The following is a 19,692-nucleotide window of genomic DNA, read 5'->3' as shown; positions in this document are numbered from 1 at the left end:
TGGAGATATGTCACCAGCTAATAGAAGCAGGAGAGAGATAATTATAGTAGTAGGACGTGTATGAAAGATTTTTATTCTGACAGGTCAAGGATGTTTGTCAGTGTATATAGATAACAAGAAAGCTCATGTGTGTATATAAGAGGGGGGTAGAGTAATGAGGAGGCAATGTGTACAGAGGGGTGACATACAGGGAGAGTGACAGATGTAATAGCCTTAGAGAAGATACCATGGAGTGATATAGGAAAAAGCTCATGTGTGTATATAAGAGGGGAGTAGAGTAATGAGGAGGCAATGTGTACAGAGGGGTGACATACAGGGAGAGTGACAGATGTAATAGCCTTAGAGAAGATACCATGGAGTGATATAGGAAAAAGCTCATGTGTGTATATAAGAGGGGAGTAGAGTAATGAGGAGGCAATGTGTACAGAGGGGTGAGATACAGGGAGAGTGACGGATGTAATAGCCTTAGAGAAGATACCATGGAGTGATATAGGAAAAAGCTCATGTGTGTATATAAGAGGGGAGTAGAGTAATGAGGAGGCAATGTGTACAGAGGGGAGAGATACAGGGAGAGTGATGGATGTAATAGCCTTAGAGAATATACCATGGAGTGATATAGGAAAAAGCTCATGTGTGTATATAAGAGGGGAGGAGAGTAATGAGGAGGCAATGTGTACAGAGGGGTGATATACAGGGAGAGTGACGGATGTAATAGCCTTAGAGAAGATACCATGGAGTGATATAGGAAAAATCTCATGTGTGTATATAAGAGGGGAGTAGAGTAATGAGGAGGCAATGTGTACAGAGGGGTGACATACAGGGAGAGTGATGGATGTAATAGCCTTAGAGAATATACCATGGAGTGATATAGGAAAAAGCTCATGTGTGTATATAAGAGGGGAGGAGAGTAATCAGGAGGCAATGTGTACAGAGGGGTGATATACAGGGAGAGTGACGGATGTAATAGCCTTAGAGAAGATACCATGGAGTGATATAGGAAAAATCTCATGTGTGTATATAAGAGGGGAGTAGAGTAATGAGGAGGCAATGTGTACAGAGGGGTGACATACAGGGAGAGTGATGGATGTAATAGCCTTAGAGAATATACCATGGAGTGATATAGGAAAAAGCTCATGTGTGTATATAAGAGGGGAGGAGAGTAATGAGGAGGCAATGTGTACAGAGGGGTGATATACAGGGAGAGTGACGGATGTAATAGCCTTAGAGAAGATACCATGGAGTGATATTAGAACAATCAATTTTTAAAACATGTTGATTTTGGAGAAAAAGGTGAAATTTGTAGGACAGGACATAAACAAATGTCAGGTTTGATTATGAAATTACCTGGTCAAAGATGGTGATCAGTGTATTACACTGTTTTTTTAAACTGTTTAAAAAACCCTTAGTTATTGCACACTTTGTGTATTACCACAGTTAGTTGCCCCCTCAGCTAGTTGCCCCCTAAGACTGATTGGTAAGATATAGTCTGGCTGATAAGACTACATCTGAGACAATTGGTCAGTGGAATGAAATGCAGAGTGATGAAAGGACATACATAGCACTGTGTGTGTGAGTATATAACAGGCAGTGTGTTACTATAATCTATGCTTCACTGATCCCCATCACACACAGGTAATGACAATTACAGCAACTCATTACATCACATACGTATAACATCAGATGGAAGATGTGATGTTCTCCACGATGGACTGACATTGGGAATTTGTCTCCACATGGATCTCTTAGCTAGAGTACAAGGAGACTGAGGATTACTTGCTTTTGGTTAGCAACACAAAATACATCTTTCCCTCCCTGTTCAGTCCTTTGTCTGTTCCCTTCTGTTGTCCATGACTGTGTAATATATACTTCCCTTTAATAAAGGTTGATTGTTGGGTGTAAAATGTGCCTATGTTTAGTCTACTGACTGCACTGTGTATTGTTCATTCTACTATTGCACAGAAACTTAGCCAAAAGTGTTGAAGAGTTTGAAGTATTTAAAGTATTATGTTTCAGGTCTATCAGGTCATATTTTTTTATGTATTTTTTGATGTGTAATAAGATTTGATTTCCGTGTAAAACATTTCCCACACTTAGAACATGGAAATGGTTTCTCACCTGTGTGAATTCTCTGATGTGTAACAAAATTTGATTTTCGTATAAAACATTTCCCACACTCAGAGCATAGATATGGTTTCTCCCCTGTGTGGCTTCTCTGATGTGCAACAAGATCTGATGTAATTGTAAAACATTTCCCACACTCAGAACATGGAAATGGTTTCTCACCTGTGTGATATCTCTGATGTATAACAAGATGCGATTTCTGTGTAAAACATTTCCCACATTCAGAGCATGGAAATGGTTTCTCCCCTGTATGAGTTCTTTGATGTGTAACAAGATATGTTTTCCTTGTGAAAGATTTCCCACATTCAGAACAGAGAAAGCTTTTATCACCTCTGTGAGCTGTACTGTGTGTAGCAATATTGGAGGTATCAGGGGAATATTCCTCATGATTAGAGGGACCAGATGATATATCCGCACTGTGAGGTACTGGATGCAAATTTAGAGTAATGGCGATGTCTCCTAGAGAATCCTGTCTGATGTTATCTTCGATCTTAAAATTAGGACACAAAATGAGATCTCCCTCCGAGGTATTCTTGATTGTGCGTCCATCTGTAGGAAATAAAATAAAGTGTATGGATAGAATTCCTACTATTACTAAGTTCTCAATATTTAGTGGTTCTGTTTCTTTTTCCAGATTACAAGTAATTATGATACATTTACAAAATAACAAAGATGACTCTCGTCTTAAAATATAAAGAAAACCACACCACCCAGCTGTTACAGCCCTCGTCAGTTGGCATTGGGTATTTCACAGGCTTTACACATGTGCAGGATATACTGTGGGTGAGGGGTATAGACAGCACGTAAGGGGGTGTATAGCAGTAATGTGTACAGTTAGGCTGTCATGTTGTGTATATGCAACATTGCCAGGAGACATATGACAGGTATTAGAGGAAGTCTATCTGTGGCCATGTCCTCTGTCTGTCTCTGAGGCAGGAAGCACAGAACAGCTGGAGGGCGCGGGATGTCACACATGACTATGAGGAGATAACTAGAGGAGGGACCCCTCATTATCATAGATACCCCTCCTCATTACCAATCCACACCACAGGGGGTAACTAGTAATCAGGGGGAGTGTACATCACACCCTGCCCCCCTGCAGGGATACCAAATACCAGGGTACACACTGAGTTACCTGCACAGGGGTGTACACCTACATTGTGGGCACTGAGCTGTATTACAAGGACAGGAGGGGGTTGGGGCTCAATACTTGTAACGTCCTCTCGGGGTGGAGTTTAGGCTCCTACAAGATACTGGAGAGCAGTGCTTTGTCTCCTGCCAGCAGGACGGTATTACAGGATGGTACAGTGGGAAGAAGACCAGGCCTTGGCAGTGTTAGGCTGCTGGACTAGGGATCCCCTCACACTTCTGCAGAACATTGCACATGAGAGTTGTGTCACTGGATGGGCATGCAGGAGGTGATTGCAGTGACTGACATCCGTCAGTACTTGGGGTGTGGGCTGCTGCCCCCTCCCAGGTACACTGTGTGAGTAACATCTGATCTAAGGGACTGGTCATTAACATGGCGACTGCTTTAGGTACCACTTAGTGTGATGTACTGTATTGTATTACTACCATAACTCACAATAAAGATACATTTGTATTTTCCCTGCTGTCTTGTCTGTACGATCAATGAAGTGTTGACTTCTAAAATGTTTAAATGATAGAGAGCAGGAGTATACTAGGGGCTGATGGCTTCTAATGTATGAGATACACAGAGAGTGTGGGGAGGAGACTGGTCAGATCTCTGGGCTGGTAACACACAGTGACATGATGTGACGGTGAGAGCAGGAGTATAATAGGGGCTGATGGCTCCTGATGTACGAGATACACCAGAGAGTGTGGGGAGGAGACTGGTCAGATCTCTGGGCTGGTAACACACAGTGACATGATGTGAGGGGGAGAGCAGGAGTATAATAGAGGCTGATGGCTCCTGATGTATGATATACACCAGAGAGTGTGGGGAGAAGACTGGTCAGATCTCTGGGCTGGTAACACACAGTGACATGATGTGACGGTGAGAGCAGGAGTATAATAGGGGCTGATGGCTCCTGATGTACGAGATACACCAGAGAGTGTGGGGAGGAGACTGGTCAGATCTCTGGGCTGGTAACACACAGTGACATGATGTGAGGGGAAGAGCAGGAGTATAATAGGGGCTGATGGCTCCTGACTCCGCCACTGGGCAGATACATTTCCCTCATTACTTTGTACTGTTGTAGTGACTAAGCAAGAAGCATATATGACTCTTTGCTGAGTGTTTATTACTCACCTGTACTGATATATGTAGGGATTTCCTCCTCCTTACAGTGCTGATCACCCATCACATACGTCTCTTCTTCTCTGTCTATAACTTCTACCTTCATATCAGTCACATACGTCTCTTCTTCTCTGTCTATATCTTCTACCTTCATATCAGTCACATACGTCCCTTTTCCCTCTATATCTTCTACCTTCATATCAGTCACATACCTCTCTTCTTCTCCCTCTATATCTTCTGCCTTCATATCAGTCACATACATCTCTTCTTCTTCCTCTATACCTTCTGTCTTCATATCAGTCACATACGTCTCTTCTTCTCCCTCTATATTATCAGCCTTCATATCAGTTACATACGTCTCTTCTTCTCCCTCTATATCTTCTGTCTTCATATCAGTCACATACGTCTCTTCTTCTCCCTCTATATTTTCAGCCTTTACATCAGTCACAGACATCTCTTCTTCTCCCTCTATATCTTCTGCCTTTATATTAGCCAGACTTTCACCCTAAGTAACCCACAAAACAATAAAATAAAGTTTAAAAATGTCAGATTTCATTAAATTGCATTAAGTATAAGAATTATGGTTAATAAGACACACACAGCTTCCAACAGATCATATAAAGACACTGTGGTATATTGGTGACACCCTAAATCCCAGCTACCTGATGCTCCTGTGGGATCCTGTGATTCTCCTCTGTACAATCCTGGGAATAAAGAGGACGGGGACATCTCTCTGGGGTATTGCTGTTACTGGGTCCATCTGTAGGAGACACACAGTGACTGGGTACATTGTATATATGTGATTATCAGGTGATGTGTGTATATAGGGGGTCCCCATACCTGCTCTCCCCTGTACAATAAATGACAGTCTCCTCTTACCCAGTGATGTGAGGGGCCGGTGATTCTCCATCATCACGTCCTTGTACAGACCCCTGTGTTCCTCTATATACTCCCCCTCCTGCATGGAGACATAGACAGTAACATCCTGACACTTTATAGGAACCTGACACACACAATGATACAGTCATCACCCAGACACATCCCGTGGTGTTACTCTATAATGTCCTATTCCCAGCAGTCACCTCTCCAGTCATCACCCAGACACACCCCCTGGTGTTACTGTATAATGTCCCATTCCCAGCAGTCACCTCTCCAGTCATCATCCATACACATCCCCTGGTGTTACTGCATAATGTCCCATTCCCAGCAGTCACCTCTCCAGTAAGCAGCTGAATGATCCTATTGGTGAGTTCCAGGATCTTCTGGTCATTGTGTCTCTCCTGTATCAGTGAGTGAGGTGGAGGCACAGTGATGGGGTTCTGGGTCCTGCTCAGTCCTCCTGAAACATGGAGACGGCTGCTGGGCATCTGACACTTACCGGATGTCTTCTTTACTACTGTGTAATCCTGTGTAATGAGGGAGACATAAATAAAAGGGTAAAATTATACTCATGGACCCATTTATTGAGGTGTCATCAGTGCATAATATGCAAGTAGGGTCTGTCTGACTAATCGTATTTGTAACGGTTTACAATATATAGGAAAGTAGACAGAATCTAGCACATCTCCTGCCATCTTCATTTCAGTGATAGAAAAGAAACAAAACACGATACTGTGAGCAATGAGATATATCCCAGCTCCTGTGAGGACTGAGGCACTGATACTATATCTCCCTGTATTATTACTATAGATATAAGTGATGTCACTGTGACACTCCCAGATCTTCTCACCTCCCCAGTCATGTCCCTGTATTATTACTATAGATATAAGTGATGTCACTGTGACACTCCCAGATCCCCTCACCTCCCCAGTCATGTCCCTGTATTATTACTATAGATATAAGTGATGTCACTGTGACACTCCCAGATCCCCTCACCTCCCCAGTCATGTCCCTGTATTATTACTATAGATATAAGTGATGTCACTGTGACACTCCCAGACCCTCTCACCTCCCCAGTCATGTCCCTGTATTATTACTATAGATATAAGTGATGTCACTGTGACACTCCCAGATCCTCTCACCTCCCCAGTCATGTCCCTGTATTATTACTATAGATATAAGTGATGTCACTGTGACACTCCCAGATCCCCTCACCTCCCCAGACATGTCCCTGTATTATTACTATACATATAAGTGATGTCACTGTGACACTCCCAGATCCCCTCACCTCCCCAGTCATGTCCCTGTATTATTACTATAGATATAAGTGATGTCACTGTGACACTCCCAGATCTCGTCACCTCCCCAGTCATGTCCCTGTATTATTACTATAGATATAAGTGATGTCACTGTGACATTCCCAGATCCTCTCACCTCCCCAGTCATGTCCCTGTATTCTTACTATAGATATAAGTGATGTCACTGTGACACTCCCGGATCCCCTCACCTCCCCAGTCATGTCCCTGTATTATTACTATAGATATAAGTGATGTCACTGTGACACTCCCGGATTCCCTCACCTCCCCAGTCATGTCCCTGTATTATTGCTATAGATATAAGTGATGTCACTGTGACACTCCCAGATCCCCTCACCTCCCCAGTCATGTCCCTGTATTATTACTATAGATATAAGTGATGTCACTGTGACACTCCCAGATCCCCTCACCTCCCCAGTCATGTCCCTGTATTATTACTATAGATATAAGTGATGTCACTGTGACACTCCCATACTCTCTCACCTCCCCAGTCAGCAGGTAGATGATCTCCAGAGTGAGATTTAGTATACACTCAGTCATGTGACTTCTGTCAGTGTCCATCCTATTTATACAGGACACGTATCACCCTCACGTGACTTCTTGTAAAGATTATCTGGTTTCTCCAAGCTCAGTTGGCTATTAAAAATATAATTAGAATAAAGATTAGAGTATATATCATATTGAAACAGGAAAAACACACACACACACATCACCCACCTAATACACACTGAACACTATACGCAGGCCACACTGATATCACACACCTGATACACACTGATCATCACTATACACAAGTCACACTGATATCACACACCTGATACACACTGATCACTATACACCAGTGTGTATCAGATATGTTATATCATTGTCCCTAACCACCGGGGGGGGAGTTAGGATTAGGTACACCCCGGGAGGGTTAGGTTTAGGGTGCGGGAAGGGGGGTGGTGGTTAGAGTTAGGCACCACCCGGGGGGAGGTTAGGGTTAGGCACTAGGGAGGGGTGGTTAGGGTTATTCACCACAAAGGGAGGGTTAGGATAAGGGGGGGGGGGAGAGGACAGGAGGGGGTGGAGAGGACAGGGTGGGGTTAAGGTACTTACCAGCTCTGCACCCATCATTTTACCCTACTTCTTTGCTCCCTCACCCCCATTATACGCCCTCCGATAGCACACCACATTTCCCAGCCAGCCTCTCTCCCCCACTACTGCCCTATTCCTCTGTCTCCTAATATCTGGGCAACTTGTGTGCAATCACCCATCTTATTTTCTCTGCTCCCACATCTGTAATAATTTCCATATATCCTTTAAACAATCCACAGGTGGTGCCAATTACCTCTGGTGATTCTGTGAGGAGACCTGGAAAACATGCACTGTCATGGTTCCCATCCCCTAGACCCAGGGTAGTAAGAGAGAAAGTGTGGGAAGCAGAGGGAGCTCCAAACAGGTCGGTGATAGTTATCTCACTGGTGATTCTGTGAGGAGACCTGGAAAACATGCACTGTTCCCTAAGGATGCTGGTCCCCTACACACAAGGTACTAAGCACCCATTACACCAATACAAAGTCTCAGACAGGTGAGGAGTCAGCAGGGCCTATTACAGAGGACGTCTGTGCATCTTATACATCACCCGGTGTACACTATGGTGTCTCTCTGTGTATTCTGTCACTTCCACACTAATAACCACCTACTGAGGGTACTGACCGCCAGCTACAGCTGATACGTTCTGTATGGGGGGGTCTGAGTGCTCTGGACACCTCCCTATCTCTATAGTCTGTTACCCACCGAGCAGTGACTGCTCCAGCTGTATTATAGTAACACCAGGGTCTGCTCCACCTGTATTATATGTAACACTAATAACCACCTACTGAGGGTACTGACCACCAGCTACAGCTGCTACGTTTTGTATGGGGGGTCTGAGTGCACCGGACACCTCCCTTTCTCTATAGTCTGTTACCCACCGAGCAGTGACTGCTCCAGCTGTATTATAGTAACACCAGGTTCTGCTCCAGCTGTATTATATGTGACACTAATAACCATCTACTGAGGATACTGACCACCAGCTACAGCTGATACGTTCTGTATGATTTTTAGAAAGTGTTTAGTATAAATATGGAGAAATGGAAGATCAGTCCTATCCCTGAGAAAGCACCAAACCGTGTGAAACGCGTTGGTAACGAGTGGGCAGTGGACAGCGATTAACTGGAAACTTCCCTTCCTAACATCGGATGGCTAGTGATATCATCCAGTGGCGACACAACTCAGCACGCTGCATACGATCATCATCGGCGGTAACCTGGCCCCATCTTATCAGGCGTCAGACTGACCACAGAACGGGTGTTACAGGCGTACCTGCCCGGTATGTACCGGACCGTATACAGGAAGAAGACGACTATCTTAGGGTACGGTAGGGACAGGTCACCTTGTGATTGCTGTTACACATCACCCTCACAGGGAGCCGTCCTTCCACATATTCTCATAGGAGCTATACACATAATCTCAGTGCTTGTGCTGATGTATGTATGTGTATTTCTTCTTTATATATAAGGATTACCTCCACATAAATATCAGCGCTCGGTATAATCATATTATATCCTATCCTTACACTACTGAGCTGCTTAGTACATCACAAGCGCAGGAAAAGCTTATTACTTTTACCTTAGTAACAACTGGCTGCTATATGTCACCGTGGTAACCAGCAATGCCGTATAACTAGATGCTATATGTCACCGTGGTAACCTGCAATGCCGTATAACTAGATGCTATATGTCACCGTGGTAACCAGCAATGCCGTATAACTAGATGCTATATGTCACCGTGGTAACCTGCAATGCCGTATAACTAGATGCTATATGTCACCGTGGTAACCTGCAATGCCGTATAACTAGATGCTATATGTCACCGTGGTAACCTGCAATGCCGTATAACTAGATGCTATATGTCACCGTGGTAACCTGCAATGCCGTATAACTAGATGCTACATGTCACCGTGGTAACCTGCAATGCCGTATAACTAGATGCTACATGTCACCGTGGTAACCTGCAATGCCGTATAACTAGATGCTACATGTCACCGTGGTAACCTGCAATGCCGTATAACTAGATGCTACGTGTCACCGTGGTAACCTGCAATGCCGTATAACTAGATGCTACGTGTCACCGTGGTAACCTGCAATGCCGTATAACTAGATGCTATGTGTCACCGTGGTAACCTGCAATGCCGTATAACTAGATGCTATGTGTCTCCGTGGTAACCTGCAATGCCGTATAACTAGATGCTATGTGTCTCCGTGGTAACCTGCAATGCCGTATAACTAGATGCTATGTGTCTCCGTGGTAACCTGCAATGCCGTATAACTAAATGCTCTGTGTCACCGTGGTAACCTGCAATGCCGTATAACTAGATGCTATATGTCACCGTGGTAACCTGCAATGCCGTATAACTACATGCTATATGTCACCGTGGTAACCTGCAATGCCGTCTAACTAGATGCTATATGTCACCGTGGTAACCTGCAATGCCGTATAACTAGATGCTCTGTGTCACCGTGGTAACCTGCAATGCCGTATAACTAGATGCTCTGTGTCACCGTGGTAACCTGCAATGCCGTCTAACTAGATGCTATATGTCACCGTGGTAACCTGCAATGCCGTCTAACTAGATGCTATATGTCACCGTGGTAACCTGCAATGCCGTATAACTAGATGCTATATGTCACCGTGGTAACCTGCAATGCCGTATAACTAGATGCTATATGTCACCGTGGTAACCTGCAATGCCGTATAACTAGATGCTATATGTCACCGTGGTAACCTGCAATGCTGTATAACTAGATGCTATATGTCACCGTGGTAACCAGCAATGCTGTATAACTAGATGCTATATGTCACCGTGGTAACCTGCAATGCTGTATAACTACATGCTATATGTCACCGTGGTAACCTGCAATGCTGTATAACTAGATGCTATGTGTCACCGTGGTAACCTGCAATGCTGTATAACTAGATGCTATGTGTCACCGTGGTAACCTGCAATGCTGTATAACTAGACGCTATATGTCACCGTGGTAACCTGCAATGCTGTATAACTAGATGCTATATGTCACCGTGGTAACCTGCAATGCCGTATAACTAGATGCTATATGTCACCGTGGTAACCTGCAATGCTGTATAACTAGATGCTATATGTCACCGTGGTAACCAGCAATACTGTATAACTAGATGCTATATGTCACCGTGGTAACCTGCAATGCTGTATAACTAGATGCTATGTGTCACCGTGGTAACCTGCAATGCTGTATAACTAGATGCTATGCTGCAGTAATATCTGGTTTTTTTTTTTGCAGATTGCTTATAATGAGAGAAATGGTAAGAACTTAGTTTTGTTAACTCTCTTTCATCGAAGTCCATAGGGTCCACAGGGAGAACTTGGGGTATAGGTTGGGAACCAAATCCGGGCACCACGCAGTTAAAATTTTCAGCTCCCAGGATTCACTGGATCCACTCTTCCTATAACCCTGCCCCCAAGCCAGAGGCACCTCAGTTTGTAAGTAGCCAAAGGCCGGAGGAGGAAAGATAGAGAGAGAAGACTGGAACACTCAAGAACCACACTCACAGAGAAGGAGATGGGAAACCGGTGACCAGTAACATAGCCCATATGAAGCCACGTGCGTCAGGGCGGGTGCCCTGTGGACTTCGAAGAAAGAGAGAGTTAACAAAAGGTAAGTTCTTACCATAACTCTCATTTAATTCTTCAGGGTCCATAGGCTCCACAGAGAGACCTTGGGGATGTCCCAAAGCAGTTCTTTTAAAGGGTGGGGATGCTCCTTCGCTGAGAGGAGAATACAGCGCCCAAAGGAAGCATCCTGAGAGTCAAAGGTATCTAATGCATAGAACCTTAGAAAGGTCTGGATGGAAGACCACGTAGCCGCCTTAAGGCTGAACAGCTGAGGCGCCACGACGAGCCACCCACGAGGGGCCCACAGACTGAGTAGAATGAACAGTAACAGAAGCCGGAACAGGAAGGCCATCCTGTGTGTAAGCCTCTGAGATACGAGTCATACGAAGCCATCTAGCCAATGTTTGTTTATTGGCCATCCTTTCCTGTGAAATTCATAGAGCACAAATAAGGAGTCTGATTTTCAAAAGGAACTGGTACGGTCCACGTAATCCTGAGAGCACGGACCACAGCCAATGAGGCCTCACCTACCGAGAGGACTAGTGACTGAAAAGCCAGTACAATAAGTTCCTGAAAAATATAGAACTTAGAAACCACTTTAGGAAGAAATACAGGCGAGTGTGACTCACAGGTGAAATATCTAGAAGAGGGAGCCACAGGAGAACGCTCCCAATTCCGACACTCTCCTGGCAGATGCAAACGCCATAAGAAAGAGAGTCTAAACTATAAACTATGCAAGGTCTACTGGAACTAGTGTTTCAAATGGAGGCCCGCAGAACTACTGCCAAATCCAAGGAGCCCCTAGGGGGAACAAAGGGAGGTAGAATCCAGAGAACACCCTGAAGGAAGGTCTGGATACCCGGGAGTGGAGCAATTCTACATTGGAACCATACTGTCAGTGCAGAGACCTGCACTTTTAGGGAGGTCAGGCGGAGGGCTAGACCCAATCCAGCCTGAAGGAATGCCAGGACTCTGGAAATCCTAAACACTTGAAGATCGTAGCTACTAGTACGATACCATAAGAAATATGTATACCACACTCTGTGGTAGATCCCAGCAGAAGCTGGCTTACATGCTCCAAGCATCCTGATGACAGAGCCAGAGAATCCTTTGGACCTCAGTAGGGACGCAGTCAAAGACAGACGATCCAGGTCCGGGAAAAGGCAAGGATCCTTAGACAACAGGTCCAGACGTTGAGGTAGCGGGAATGGAGTGTCAATGGAGAGACTCCAAAAATGTAAGTACCAGTGATGTCTAGGTCAAGCTGGAGTCACCAGCAAGATAGTACCTCCATCTTGTTTGAACTTCCAAAGAACTCGAGGAAGAAGGGAGACCGGAGGGAACAGGTACGCAAATTGGAAGGTCCACTTCACTGACAATGCATCGCCGAAAGTTGCTTTGATATCTCCAGTTCTGGACCCAAACACCGGCAGTCTGTGATTGTGTCGGGAGGCCATGAGGGCCACCTCTGCTCACTAGGATTAAAACATCTCTTGGTGAAGAGACCAGCCCCCTGGGATGTACGTCGTGACGGATGAGGAAGTCCGCTTCCCAATGGAGAACTCCCGGAATGAACACTGCAGAGATGGCCGGGAGGTGACCCTTGGCCCATGTCAGAATGTGTGACACTTCTGTCATTGCTGCCCGACTTCGAGTGTCTCCTTGATGTAAGCCACTGTTGTGACATTATCGGACTTAGGGCCTGATTCAGACCTGCTCACAAATTGCGGCCACTCGCTGGCAAAAAGGGGCTGGATATTTAAATTAAGCGCTCGCACTGCATCTCGTAAGGATGCCCTCTATGTCTTAGCGAGCCCCGGCAATAAGCGCTCACTAGTGTATAAAGACACCCCCTTGCCACTCGCAACACACGTCACCTCTGGTATTTGAAGGATTAATCGGTAACATCGAGAGCCATCGGAGCTGCTTGCAGCGCTTGAGGTAGACCTTACCCTCCCAAAAGCACTGCAGGCAGTTCAGGGTAAAAAACAACCAAGTGCCGTGTTCAATGACGCTACTTTGCTAATTATGCACATCCATTAAACTCCGTTCTGACGCCCAGACACGCCTGCGTTCGCAGCACCACTCCCCCGTTCACAAGCACCTGCCCCTGTTACCACCCACAAATGGCGCTGTCACTCATTCCATTGAGCAGTCTTTTCAGGGCGAGCGAGCAAAATCCAATCAATCGTACTAGTTTGCGCACGTGCACTGCAACTTTGCAGGCTAAAACGGGGGTACCCATAGTGATCCCCCATGTTTTTACAGTTTTAGGGGGCCCTACAATTTATTCCAGATAAATTTCGTTTTTTATCGCAAATCCCACTTCGCAGGTTCCCGTTTTCGTAGGTTTTATATTGAATACGGGGATAAAGCGGGCGCGCGCCCGATACTTTATCCCAGGAAAAGCTCCGATATGCAACGTAAACTTCGACAGCGAAGTTTACGTTTCATATTGAATACCCCTCAGAGAGTCGATCAGGCTCTATATAGCGCTCCCTTTCTGCTTATATTAAACCAGATTCCTAGTGATAGTGGGAGATGGACGCCTGGGAGCTGAAGGCAGATAGAATCTCAGATGTTCCAAACAGAGGGAGCAGCAATGCGTTTTGGCGATCTCTATAGCCTTTTTCTAGCTTAGATGAAAGGAGAGCTGGAGTGTGCTTATTTGTGCAGAGTGAATCTCAAAGGAAATACCACTGAGTTATTTGCAACACTAGTAGCTATATGGATACAATTTAACCACCATCTGGAATATCCAATACTAATAGCTACATTAGCTCATATACAGCTGCTTTATACGGGACATATATTTCTACTTCAGGGTCCATAGGGGGAGTCCACAGGGTTGACCTTGGGGTATAGCTGGATCTGGATCCACGGGCACCACGCAGTTAAAGCTTTTGCTGCTCCCAGGATGCACTTGGGTCCATCCTCCTCTATACCCCGCCCCCGAGCCACAGGCACCTCAGTTTCAGTTGATGCCCGGCCGGAGTCGGGTCACCCTTGGCGCAGGGTGGGCTGCTTTGCAGCCCCCTAAGTTTAATTTGGAGTTTTTTTTATTTATTCATTTAATTTTCAAAGCATTGAAGACGTCCATGCTGCCGCTCCTACACCCCGCTGGCGCCGCAACGCCAGTACAGATCTGGGGATCGCGGCAGGACCCCAGAATCTGTACTAGCCAGGCTCAGGGGACTCCCACGACTGCTGCCGGAAGAGCCGGGGAACAGGTAAGCCGCAGGTCGTCGCCTGACCCGGTCGCAAGCGATGTGCGCTCGCAACCGCGTCGATGGTGGGCCAGTGCGCATGCGCACGACGGAGCCGGCTCCGTCGTGCGCATGCGCGAGACCCGGATAGCGACGGGCACTCCGTCGCTCCGGGTCTCGTACCAAAGGGGGCGAGCTGTCGATGTTGAGTGACAGCTCGCCCCCTTTGGTGGGCGGGCCGGGGGAGTGGCTGCCCAAACGGAGGCGGCCCCACTGACATCACGAGTGATGTCAGTGGGAGAGATTTCGGCTCTGTTAGAGCCGAAATCTCTCTGGGGCTTGCGGCCACGAGACCCTACCACAAGGGTCTCGTCGCAAGCCCGATGGTCTTGACCATCGCGACCATCTTCCTGGCCGCTCGCTATAGCTGTGGGTGGTCACCACCAGCTATGCGAGCGGCCAGGAGGCCGTTCTAAAAAACAAGGAGGCCGGCCCTGATTCAGAGCGAGCACTCTGTCAGAGCGTCCGGCTCTGAATCAGGGCCAGTGTACACAGCACTATAGCCCTCCCAGATACTGAATTTGGTTGATTGTAGTGAAAGGTGCAGTGAGTATTACTTTCTGCATTGTATGTGACTTTTGCTAGTGCTGCTGTCTGTGCTAATTTTTTTCAACTTACTGACAGCTTATACCCATCCCTTTACTTCTCCTACGGCCCGGCAGGTGTGTGGGGTAAGGGCGTCTCTCAGGACCTCACTTATATAAATCACGTATTGGTGAGGTTGGTCACATACTGTTGTGTGCTGCTCAGTGCCATATCTGTGGGCTGTTGTGCTGCATACTTGTGGATGCGCAGGAGTCAAACTCTGATCTTCCTTATTGTGATATAAATTTATATGTTGTTATGTCTGATGAGGAGGTCGGGCGCTCCGCGGCTCCTACATTGTTCTCCTACAGACGCTGCATTGCGGGAGTAAATAAGGAGGATTTATCATAGGATGGGCTGTGTGTGCGGTGCCAGCAGTTACCTGGTCCCTCTAACCCCCCAATGGCGCAGGACCCTCCTTGGGCGGTGTTTTCCCCGGTGCTGGCTTCCATCGCGGACTGTCTGGCGGTCCCGCCCGCTGTCCCCCTTATGGGGTTGACCCAACCAGCCATCCCTCATTCCCCGGGTATACCGCAGTTATTGCAGTCTCCCCCTGGGTCTCAGACTGTTAGTCAATATGCGGGGGTGCCTATGTATATGCAGTCTCCCCCGGTAACGCAACAGTCTGTTATTCCCTTTCCGGGTTTCCCTCAGGCGGCTCAACCACCGTGGGTGGATGTACTCTCCAGTTCAGTCCAAAGTTTAGCAGCTTCAACTTCAGCCTTCCAATCTATGTTACATAGTGAAGTGACTCAAAAGGCGTCTGAGCGCCCTGCTATGTTATCCCAGGCTGCGCAATTATCAGACACTGAGGCGTCCTCAGATGATGGGGAGTTGCTTGAGGATTATATATATATGCAGCAAAGTACAAAAGCGGCACTTGCAAACCAGTGAATGCAGTAGTGTCTTTAATCGATGTTTCGGGGTTCTGAGACCCCTTCTTCAGGAACACATACAATGTATGTGTTCCTGGACCCCTTCTTCAGGAACACATACAATGTATGTGTTCCTGAAGAAGGGGTCTCGGAACCCCGAAACGTCGATTAAAGACACTACTGCATTCACTGGTTTGTAAGTCTCCGGAGCACAGCTTTTGTACTTTGCTGCACGACAGGAGTGATCTCCATATTGAAGGCACCAGGAGCAAGATACCGACCAATTGCGGTCTGCAGAGTGCCGGGCCTCTATTTGAGATATTCTTACTGACACTATTACAGGTTACGTTTTATTATTAGTAGGGCGAGTGTTCCAAAGAAGGGAGAATGTCCAGCTTCTGTTGTTACCTGTATAATGATAATGCAGCACCAGATTCTGCTCCAGCTGTATATTAATAACAAAAAGTTCTGCTCCACCTGTATTATGTAACACTGGGGTCTGCTCCACCTGATTAAAGAAAGTGCAGCACCAGAGGCTGCGCCAGCTGTACTATTATAACAAAAGGTCCTGCTCCACCTGTATTATACCAACACTGGCATCTGCTCTACCTGTATAATGATAATGCAGCACCAGAAGGATCTACTCCACCTGTTTCATATCAACATGATACCTGCTCCACCTGTATGATAATATTGAGACACCAGAGTCTGCTCCTCAAGTATAATAATAATAAATCCCATTACCCGCTGCCAGACACAACAATGGCCGATTTCTGCCTCTTCCTCCTGACACCGTCACCCGGAAGCTGCAGATACACTGGAAGAAACGCCCCTATAGATAGCCACGCCCCTCCCCTCCATGCAGCTATGGCTACTGAACTGCCCCGCCTCTATTATCATAGTGACCGCCCTCCTCTCATTCCCCTAAGTGCGAGTAGCCAATCAGGCGGCACAGAGTAGGAAGAACGTCCTGTAACTAAGAAGTTACCTCCACCTGCCGCTCACAGCTTCATCACTAGAGTAACATCTGTAGAGTGTAATGGTGTCCTCATGTACGGTGACCGGCGGCCATATTCTTATAGTCTCCCAGTCACAGAGCAGGGGGGCGGAGCCAAAGGGGCTTTAGCTGCCATTTTATCATAGACATTCCTGACAGCCGGAGCCAGGTAACCTGTCCTGTATATATTATATTATTATTATGTATTCGGGAGAGGGGACCGTACAGTGATATATGAGGGGGAATAACACAGCTCCCAGCACACACTGATATGTGGTATTATTATTATATAGGGGAGAGGGGACCGTACAGTGATATATGAGGGGGAATAACACAGCTCCCAGCACACACTGATATGTGGTATTATTATTATATAGGGGGAGAGGGGACCGTACAGTGATATATGAGGGGGAATCACACAGCTCCCAGCACACACTGATATGTGGTATTATTATTATATAGGGGAGAGGGGACTGTACAGTGATATATGAGGGGTAATAACACAGCTCCCAGCACACACTGATATGTGCTATTATTATTATATAGGAGGGAGGGGACCATACAGTGATATACGAGGGGGAATAACACAGCTCCCAGCACACACTGATATGTGGTATTATATGGGGGGGAGGGGACCATACAGTGATATACGAGGGGGATTAACACAGCTCCCAGCACACACTGATATGTGGTATTATATGGGGGGGAGGGGACCATACAGTGATATACGAGGGGGATTAACACAGCTCCCAGCACACACTGATATGTGGTATTACAGTGTTCTCCCAGGCTGCTTTCTGCGGGCGCATCGCGCGGCAGAAGCAGCCTACCGCCCGGCACTTCCCCCCTGCCGCATTCCCGGTCACCCTCCTGCCGTGGAACGCTGGCCTCTGAAGCTATGATGTCATGACGTCACCCGCGACGTGTGGAGCCTGCCCTGCGCGCCTTCTGGTTCTAGTTAGATCCAGTCAGAGCGAGGCAGCGGGAATGGGAGCGCCGAGCAGCATATTAAGGTAAGTTCTGGGCTGGGCTGGGCTGGGACCCGTCTGGGGGCACTGCATATGGGGCCAGTCTGGGGGCACTGCATAAGGGGCCAGTCTGGGGGCACTTTATAGGGGCAAAACAAAACTACAGGAGGCAATGCATAAAGGGGAAAACTACATGGGGCAATGCATAAAGGGGAAACTATAGGGGCACAGTATAAAGGGCACAAATACAGGGGGCACTGCATATGGGGATAACTACAGGGGGCACTGCATAATGGGCACTTTTGACTGAGAGCCAGTGGGGGTGCACCCTGAGACCTGTCGGGCTGGAATGGTAAGGGAGGGCAGTGTTCTCCCCAGGCTGTTTTTTCCGGGTGCACCACCCGACACTTTGGGAGCCTGCAACTGGGGACGGTATTTGGGAACTGTATAAAAAGCACCAGATCCTACAGACTTTGCAGCTTTTCATAATAAGACAACTGGGCCTCTATTAAGAGGATAATTGATATATAAAAATGTTATTTCAAGTTTAAATCATTATAAGGTCAGGGTTTAAAACATTTTAGTATTGCGGAGGCCCCACCCGGCTACTTCTTGATACCACCAGGCTGGAAAAAAATTCTGGGGAGAACAATGAATACAGGTGGTGCAGACTCAGTTGTTCCTATAATACAGGTGGTGCAGACTCAGTTGTTCCTATAATACAGGTGGTGCAGACTCAGTTGTTACTATACTACAGGAGGTGCAGACTCAGTTGTTACTATACTACAGGAGGTGCAGGCTCATTACTATAATACAGGTGGTGCAAATACCAATATTACTATAATACAGGTGGTGCAGACCCAGTTGTTACTATAATACAGGTAATGCAGACTCAGTTGTCACTATGATACAGGTGGTGCAGACTCAGATGTTACTATAATACAGGTGGCGCAGACCCCGTTGTTACTATAATACAGGTGGTGCAGACCCAGTTGTTACTATAATACAAGTGGCGCAGACCCCATTGTTACTGTAATACAGGTGGCGCAGAGTCAGTAGTTACCATAATACCGGTGGTGCAGACTCCATCATTAGTATAATACAGGTGGCACAGACCATACTTGCTTGGTAACAGACTGCTATCTGGTGTCTTGGTAGCATTAAATGGGTCAGCGGGATTTGGTAAATATATGGAACGGTAGTGTATAGATCCCCTTCATTAGATGTACCTTGAAGTGACATTGAGTAAGTGCAGAAGTGCGGTTCCATACCCATAAAGGCCAACAAAAGAAGAAATTTGTCCCCTAGCTGTCTCGCTTTGTTTGCAACACGTCGCGCTTGGGGGCTCGCTTCACTTGCTACAGGTTTATATACCTCCTCTATGTCCACATGGTTAGTAGGGAATGACGTTGGACAGTAACTGATGAATTCAGGGTACATTTACGGAAGGGGATCTATCCACTACCATATGGAATCCTCCTGAATGGCTCAGATAACTGCAGCGCCCCCTGCCTCTGTGGAGCCATCAGTGCACGTTCTCATTTGGGGGTATGTGACAGCTCTGCTATCTGCATACATGGTGGTTGATACATGCACCCTCACCACCACCGTGCCTTCTCTATCACTGTACATTGTGACCAGATCTGAGGGCAGGGTTACTACCTTTTCATTTTACAGGTTCCTGAGCAGGTAGACGTTTCCAAATACAGCACTTTATATGCTATAAAGGCACCTCATGCCCTTTTATATGACT

At 46.6% G+C, this 19,692-nt stretch overlaps 2 protein-coding genes across 3 annotated transcripts in view; one reads left to right on the top strand and one right to left on the bottom strand.

Moving 5' to 3' along the window:
- LOC148431249 (uncharacterized) overlaps nucleotides 1–19,692 on the top strand; it is a 97,038-nt gene that overhangs the window by 60,447 nt on the left and 16,899 nt on the right. Inside the window, exon 1 of one of the 2 annotated variants that reach the window (XM_088466163.1) lies at nucleotides 17,085–17,140. The exons of the other annotated variant lie outside the window; for it this stretch is intronic. The gene's annotated coding sequence lies outside the window, so the exon portion shown is untranslated. Of the gene's footprint in view, nucleotides 1–17,084; nucleotides 17,141–19,692 lie in introns of those variants that run through there. 2 annotated transcript variants of the gene reach the window in all.
- On the bottom strand, nucleotides 1,705–16,758 carry LOC148431250 (uncharacterized). The gene is made up of 7 exons (XM_088466162.1): nucleotides 16,719–16,758; nucleotides 7,060–7,212; nucleotides 5,596–5,787; nucleotides 5,261–5,339; nucleotides 5,044–5,141; nucleotides 4,394–4,886; nucleotides 1,705–2,670 (listed from the first exon to the last, which is right to left on the bottom strand). Exons 2-7 carry the CDS (start codon nucleotides 7,135–7,137, stop codon nucleotides 2,024–2,026), a joined length of 1,587 nt encoding a protein of 528 aa, XP_088322288.1. The 5' UTR covers nucleotides 7,138–7,212; nucleotides 16,719–16,758; the 3' UTR covers nucleotides 1,705–2,023.

Source organism: Taudactylus pleione, unplaced genomic scaffold (genome assembly GCF_031769625.1).
Source record: "Taudactylus pleione unplaced genomic scaffold, aTauple2 ptg002591l, whole genome shotgun sequence".
Classification (NCBI taxonomy): Eukaryota; Metazoa; Chordata; class Amphibia; order Anura; family Myobatrachidae; genus Taudactylus; species Taudactylus pleione.
The sequence above is the reverse complement of the archived record's forward strand: the minus strand, read 5'-3'. Positions and strand labels throughout refer to the sequence as shown.